This window comes from Coregonus clupeaformis, chromosome 20 (genome assembly GCF_020615455.1).
Source record: "Coregonus clupeaformis isolate EN_2021a chromosome 20, ASM2061545v1, whole genome shotgun sequence".
NCBI classification, from domain to species: Eukaryota; Metazoa; Chordata; class Actinopteri; order Salmoniformes; family Salmonidae; genus Coregonus; species Coregonus clupeaformis.
The window spans coordinates 45,426,400-45,434,578 of record NC_059211.1 but is presented as its reverse complement, the minus strand read 5'-3'; the positions used below and the strand labels follow the sequence as shown (position 1 = coordinate 45,434,578).

Genomic DNA, 8,179 nt, shown 5'->3' with positions numbered 1-8,179 from the left:
ACCAGAATACCAATAAATGTCTCTAGGATTTTTCCTCTTTTAAAGAATAGTTTTGAAGGAACAAACAATGCACAGTGAAATCTTATAATGTAAGATTAAAATCTCTGTCTGAGGCATGTTTAAAATTATTCGGCCTATGAAAGCTTATCAGTATATAGGCTATAGGTCTCCTGCTGTAGCCATTCACGAAACCCTAAACCTCAACTAAATGTTGTAATAAATGATGTGGAAATTGAGCAAATTGAGGTGACTAAACTGCTTGGAGTAACCATGGATTGTAAACTGTCATGGCCAAAACATGTTGATACAACAGTAGCTAAGATGGGGAGAAGTCGGTCCATAATATAGCGCTGCTCTGCCTTTTTAACAACACTATCAAAAAGACAGGTCCTACAGGCTCTAGTTTTGTCGCACATGGACTACTGTTCAGTCGTGTGGTCAGGTGCCACAAAGAGGGACCTCTGCAAATTACAATTGGCTCAGAACAGGGCAGCACGGCTGGCCCTTAAATGTACACGGAGCGCTAACATTAATAACATGCATGTAAATCTCTCATGGCTCAAAGTAAAAGAGAGATTGACTTCATCACTACTTGTTTTTGTAAGAAGTGTTGACATGCTGAATTTTACATTTACATTTTTAGTCATTTAGCAGACGCTCTTATCCAGAGAGACTTACAGTTAGTGAGTGCATACATTTTTCATACTGGCCCCCCGTGGGAAACTAACCCACAACCCTGGTGTTGCAAGCGCCATGCTCTACCAACTGAGCTACAGGGCACCGAGGTGTCTGTTTAAACTACTAGCACACAGCTCGGACCCCCATGCATACCCCACAAGACATGCCACCAAAGGTCTCTTCACAATCCCCAAGACAAGAACAGACTATGGGAGGTGCACAGTACTACATAGAGCCATGGCTACATGGAACTCTATTCCACGTCAGGTAACTGATGCAAGCAGTAGAATCCGATTTTTTTAAACAGATAAAAATACACCTTATGGAACAGCAGGGACTTTGAAGAAACACACACACAGGCACAGACACACATATACATAATAAGACATGCACTCTACACACACGTACACATAGATTTTGTATTGTATATATGTGATAGGAGAGTAGTGGCCTGAGGGAACACACTTAATGTGTTCTGAAAAGTGTTATGAAATGTAATGTCATGTAATATCTTAAATTGTATATAACTGCCTTAAAGTTGCTGGACCCCAGGAAGAGTAGCTGCTGCCTTGGCAGCAGCTAATGGGGATCCTTAATAAATACAATACAATACTTGCAATATGACCTAATTATTAGATTAAATAAATGTGTTTGTGAGGTGGAATGCTCTTTACTTATGTTCATTGTTAATTTGAGATGTCCAAAAATGAACATGACCCCGAACTTGAATATACTTTTCTCATAGGGCCTGCCAATCTTTTTTTCTATTCAGTGTGAATACAATTATAGATATATTATGCAACATTAAAGATTTGTGCAACAATAGACGATTTGTGGGGAGAGGAAATTAGCTATTTGGATCCTGTAGGTCTACCCCAACAACTCTGCTTTTTTTTATCACTATCACGTCTAAAGGGTTAAATTGTCCTCTCAGCCGTTTCGGTGTACTTGATTGACGTTTGGAGCACTATGATGGCAGAATCCTCCAATCAACAAACGGTCAGTGTACCCCACGTGGGAATTCTGAATACTCATTGGTTACTTGCATCAGTGTTGATTGTGGATGGGTCGAGCCCCACGTGGAGATTTCATTCAATCGTTGAACAATTCCATTGCATCCCCCCTTTCTATTGACAATTGTACACTTACTGTATATAAAATAATAGCATTGTTAATATAGAAGTCTCAAATTACTAAAAAATACAATACAAAGGGGGTTTCAATTATATAGCTACACGAATGAACAGATTTGAGTAGCACATGTACAATCATGGTGAGAAGATTAACAAGGGTGTTTATTTTACTAATATCATTAGACTATTTATACAAGAGCAATGGGCAAACTGTATGTCATTGGTCTTAAATGTTTTAGCACTAGCAAACAGTTTTGGCCTTAAAATGTTAGGAATTAATCCGTCATTAATGCTGTTCATAAATAGGGAAAGAAATGAGAAACCTTGGATCCAGTCCTGGGCTGGCTTGATCAAGTAGCCTAATTCTGGCTTGATCAATGGGAATAGAAATATACTCCCTTATCATTCTGTCTAGAAAATGTTTCTCTCTCAAGAAAACAACTCGTAGCTATGTCCCATTGAAGATCAGGCAGGGATCAGAAAAGAAGGAGGGAGTGAGAGGAAAGCGAAGTGAAAGGAGTAGGCTATAGAGCAACCAACGAGACAAAAGAGACTGCATTGAATGTGATGGTTTCCGTCTCGGAAGCCACATAATATAACAACCTAGCCACATTTTCTCTTTATTCTAGACGGTGAGAATACACCGGGGAGGGGACCATTTACTTGAAGAAAAGGTGAAATTCTACTCATTCGAAGTGCGTAGTCATGAGGACTCTAAACATCTAGTCGTGGACTGGGTGCATCTTTACTACATCGAGTGTTATTTTTCTGTGGGTTGGAGATAGACCAGAACAAAGGGAGTCTTGAGCAAGGAGTGAGCGAGCCGAGCCCCATTAGTCATTACCGCCTCTGAAACCAGGCCAAATGCGTCTCTGAAAGCGACAATATACAGTTTTCTCAATTTCTGTCCGAATATTTTTGCCCATAAGAGGAAGAAGATAAAAAAAAAAAAAAACTGCAATCGGCGCCCAGAATGTTTCCTCAAAATCGACCCCCGGTAAGTAGACTAAGATGAACATGTAACGTTCGGTAATTGCTCTCGTCCTGCAATTCTATAACGCCACAGCAATCCAGAAATGATCAAACCCTTATTTGTCTTTTGAATAGAGTTTATTTGAAAACAGGGAAACAACTTGAGTAAGAATGCATACAGAGGTGCCATAAACTTACTACATGAGGAATTGTTACATTGTATCTCTTTGTCATTGTATCCATGCTATTTGTATCCGGAATTCCTTTGTGGTCATGTTGGTCAAAAAGTAACACATGCTGCAATATTGTAAACCCTTTCTCAATCTACGTTTAACATTTGAACGATGGGGGGTGTAAACTCAATCCGACATAGGTCAAATATGGGTCCGTTATTATCCACACTAAACAGAGGGGATTTATTCTGTCAGAATTTGGCAAAACTCAAAACGAGCATTTTTGTGAATCTCTTTGTGTGCAAATTCTGGTCTCCTATTCTTGGTATTAACTTTCAAGTGTCAAATTAGAGCATTCTACCTCGAGTTATCCCAAAAGGTAGACTGTACTGGCCTAGATGATGAAGCGGTCTAGGTTTGTTTGTCCTTTCCACACTCGGCAGTCTATTTGAGGGGTGAGTCAGCTATAGGCAAGGGCTTGGGTTGTTGACACTTACTAAATGAGCTACCCCGGTAAAGTGGCACTCATTGTTTTCTCTCTTGCATTCATCTCGTTGATGTATTTGCTTTTGATTGTTTGATTTGAACAAAAGTATCTGGCAGTCTATACTTAAGGCCTAGACACCCAGTATTAGGAACTGCAATCTGAATTGACTTTGAATTGTTAACTAAATATTTGTCCTATAAAATCAGCCCATGTCGCATTATGTGTAAAATTGTTTTTGGGATGTACCTGTTCTGTGGAATCAATACATAATTTGAACAGCCACAAGGGCAGGAGGGCAACAACACTGTACATGCCTTTATATGAAGTAGCCTATCAAAAAAGCTCCTATTTGAAAACAGAGTAACCCTTGTCCCTCCCCCATGCCACCATATACCCCACCCTGAGGGAGAGTGCTTTCACATTCATGTCCTCCTAGGGATGGAGATTAGACCCCACTGCTAAGTATGACGCCATGGTCAGAGGCAATGTGGGGGGCAGAGGTTGATGGGGCACCATTGTCCTTAGAACACATATAGGCTATGGCTAGGACCATACATTATCAGGGGAAGTTCTTACCTTTTCCCTTTACACCATTTATAATCAATGAAACCTTGTACGTTTGATAGTAGTTGAAGTGGGTTCAAATTGATTCTACAAGTAATTTTGATTTGAACTAATTTCTGCCGCCTCCTGAAAGGAAATTCTACCTCTCCAGATTCTGTTTTTTCTCCATACCATGCCCATAGTACCCTGACAGAACAGAGCGAGCTCTACACAGACCTCATGTGCCCCCAGCCAGCTGTGCAGCTGACTGACTGACTAGAGGGAGAGAACTCAACCGAATATGGGGCTGTGGTTCCAATTCCTCTCATCCACCAACTCCACAGTCCATCCCCCGGGGAGCTAGCTACCAACCACAGCTCAAATGTATGGTTATGCATCCTGGAGGGAGAGAGAAAGCACGGTTTCAGTTCAACCACAACAGACTTGAAACACTGTGAAAGCTTGTCCCTCCAAAGTCATTGGCTTTCATTTAAGGCTTGTTTGGAAGACCCAGGGAAAATGTATCAAACCATGTAATAATTTTATGGAAGATTGTTTCTCGAGTTCCCTGTAATGTGGAAAGCATGGTAGTGGGTGTATGACGTAACAGAATATATAGCCTGAAATGTGCTTTCGATCTAATCGTTTTTTTTAAAGTGTCAAAACCGTGTTTCGTCCGAGGGAAGCCATGAATGAAGTTCAATAGATTTTTAGGTAAACGCCTGAGATGCAGAAGTCTGAAACCTTCTTCCTCATTTGGTTACATAGCAGTGAGCCATTGATTTGATAACATTTGCTGTGGCCGGCAGACTGCTTAGTGTAGCCTGACCAAGGTGACCAGCTCCACCTTGCAGCTCCTGGAAATCAGCATAATGCGTACTAGTAGTAGAGTTATCAGCACTGCTGTCCTCAATGCTTAGCATCCAGTTCCCTTTAGGTCAGATCACTTAATGAAACACAGCTACATCAATGCTCCACTACACAGGTCAGGCTGTAGAGTGTAGATGATCTACCATCACACCTAATGATTAAGAGACCTGTCACTCAGTCACAGGAGAGGAAGGGTTTGAAATCTGAAAAACCATCATCACCTTCCACCAGCTTCGAGGCTCCCTATAGTGCTTCAGGGCATTTCCATGTAAAAGGACCCATGAGCACCAACTTGTGAAGTTCATAGGAGCACATACAGTGGGGGAAAAAAAGTATTTAGTCAGCCACCAATTGTGCAAGTTCTCCCACTTAAAAAGATGAGAGAGGCCTGTAATTTTCATCATAGGTACACATCAACTATGACAGACATATTGAGGGAAAAAAATCCAGAAAATCACATTGTAGGATTTTTAATGAATTTATTTGCAAATTATGGTGGGAAATAAGTATTTGGTCACCTACAAACAAGCAAGATTTCTGGCTCTCACAGACCTGTAACTTCTTCTTTAAGAGGCACCTCTGTCCTCCACTCGTTACCTGTATTAATGGCACCTGTTTGAACTTGTTATCAGTATAAAAGACACCTGTCCACAACCTCAAACAGTCACACTCCAAACTCCACTATGGCCAAGACCAAAGAGCTGTCAAAGGACACCAGAAACAAAATTGTAGACCTGCACCAGGCTGGGGAAGACTGAATCTGCAATAGGTAAGCAGCTTGGTTTGAAGAAATCAACTGTGGGAGCAATTATTAGGAAATGGAAGACATACAAGACCACTGATAATCTCCCTCGATCTGGGGCTCCACGCAAGATCTCACCCCGTGGGGTCAAAATGATCACAAGAACGGTGAGCAAAAATCCCAGAACCACACGGGTGGACCTAGTGAATGACCTGCAGAGAGCTGGGACCAAAGTAACAAAGCCTACCATCAGTAACACACTACGCCGCCAGGGACTCAAATCCTGCAGTGCCAGACGTGTCCCCTTGCTTAAGCCAGTACATGTCCAGGCCCGTCTGAAGTTTGCTAGAGTGCATTTGGATGATCCAGAAGAGGATTGGGAGAATGTCATATGGTCAGATGAAACCAAAATAGAACTTTTTGGTAAAAACTCAACTCGTCGTGTTTGGAGGACAAAGAATGCTGAGTTGCATCCAAAGAACACCATACCTAATGTGAAGCATGGGGGCTGTTTTTCTGCAAAGGGACCAGGACGACTGATCCGTATAAAGGAAAGAATGAATGGGGCCATGTATCGTGAGATTTTGAGTGAAAACCTCCTTCCATCAGCAAGGGCATTGAAGATGAAACGTGGCTGGGTCTTTCAGCATGACAATGATCCCAAACACACCGCCCGGGCAACGAAGGAGTGGCTTCGTAAGAAGCATTTCAAGGTCCTGGAGTGGCCTAGCCAGTCTCCAGATCTCAACCCCATAGAAAATCTTTGGAGGGAGTTGAAAGTCCATGTTGCCCAGCGACAGCCCCAAAACACCACTGCTCTAGAGGAGATCTGCATGGAGGAATGGGCCAAAATACCAGCAACAGTGTGTGAAAACCTTGTGAAGACTTACAGAAAACGTTTGACCTGTGTCATTGCCAACAAAGGGTATATAACAAAGTATTGAGAAACTTTTGTTATTGACCAAATACTTATTTTCCACCATCATTTGCAAATAAATTCATTAAAAATCCTACAATGTGATTTTCTGGATTTTTTCCCCCTCATTTTGTCTGTCATAGTTGACGTGTACCTATGATGAAAATCACAGGCCTCTCTCATATTTTTAAGTGGGAGAACTTGCACAATTGGTGGCTGACTAAATACTTTTTTCCCCCACTGTACAGTTTGGTGTCAAATGAAAGCTGAGTCTATATTGTTGGGAAACTTATGGCATATATAAAATTGTCCATCCCAAAAAATTGTAATCAGCAAAGGCTTTGATATCTGCTCAAACAGATGCAAAAGGGGTCTTAGAAAAAACACATGGTGCCTATGAGAAAAAGTCTTAAAAGGTATTAGAAATACATTAAAACAGTTTTGGAAGTAAAGACCCCTGACAACTATTATCAACATTTATATTTAGTTTTGCAGAAATTATTTGCCTTCTGTAAGTTAAGAAATATTGCCTGGTGTAATGTAATTCTGTTATCAAAAGAAGTGAGCCTCCACCCCCAACCTCCCACCCCATTCCCCCACCCATTCAACATGTCTCCATCCAACCACCCACCTCCCGCCCACCCACCAGGAAAACCATGTTTTTCACCCCTTCCCACCCTCCCTAGCAACTAGGGTTGCTTGTCGCCACACCTCCCCCTGTACTGTACTGAACTCTACTCTACTGTGCTGTACTGTGAGTCCAAACTTGTGAAACAAGTTTAATCCGTTAAAATGTGGTCTTGTTTGGGGGTGGAGCTCATTAGAATAATAACCAGTGTCGAATAATACCCAAACATGCAAAGGAGGATATTACATTTTTCTACCTTTGTGTACCTGTTCAGGATGCATCACCATGACATTCATAATTATGCATTTCTGTATAGTACACATCAGGGACCCATGATTTTACCAACATTCTTTTACCAAACTTTACATCTGCACTGTTCTTCGATTAAATGTGTTTTTTGTTAAAGGCTCAATGCATTTCTGGGTAACAAATAAGTACCTTACTGTAATAGTTTCCATTAAAATGGTCAAAAATAAAATAGCTTTTTTTAGCAAATGTTTCTCAAGCAATAATTTCGCTAGGACTGTCTGAGTGGGGAGAGGAAAACTAGCTGTTATTGCCAGATAGGTTTGGAACTCTCTCTTGTTATTGGTCTATTGTCCAATTTACCACCTGGTGATGTCACCAGGCAAGCCGAAACTCCCGCCCATACAAACCTGCTGTTTAGATTGTATTTTCAACCAGCAACTATCAGAAAATAAAACTGATCAAATTCTTAAAAGTAGTCATTGTGCGTTGAGTTGTATGGTTTGTTTAACTTTGCAATCAATGGTTTCTGTTTCACATACTTTTCACATACAAGTGAAATATTGGAGTCATTCTGTTATTGTGGAATTGCCCTTCATAATCAGTCTTTGAGGTCCAGTAAATATGCCAGCAGGCTCCTGGAGTTCTGTTGGCCCAGTCAGCAGATCCTCCTGCTCTCCCATCAGGCCCTGATTGATCTAGGACTCCCACTGGGCTGATTCTGGAAGGATCCACTTCAGCAGGGCTGGGCTGGGAGGGAAGGGCTGAGAGGGAAGGGCTGTGGAATGCAG

The 8,179-nt window shown here is 41.5% G+C and overlaps 1 protein-coding gene across 4 annotated transcripts in view; it reads left to right on the top strand.

The window, feature by feature from the left end:
- Positions 1-2,210: 2,210 nt before the first annotated feature.
- Positions 2,211-8,179, top strand: part of LOC121533505 (transducin-like enhancer protein 1) — a 51,654-nt gene continuing 45,685 nt past the window's right edge. For all 4 annotated transcript variants that reach the window (XM_041839500.2, XM_041839498.2, XM_041839499.2 and 1 more), the window contains exon 1: positions 2,211-2,808. In XM_041839500.2, coding sequence (XP_041695434.2) covers positions 2,785-2,808 — 24 coding nt within the window. In that variant the 5' untranslated portion in view covers positions 2,211-2,784. The remainder of the gene's footprint in view (positions 2,809-8,179) is intronic.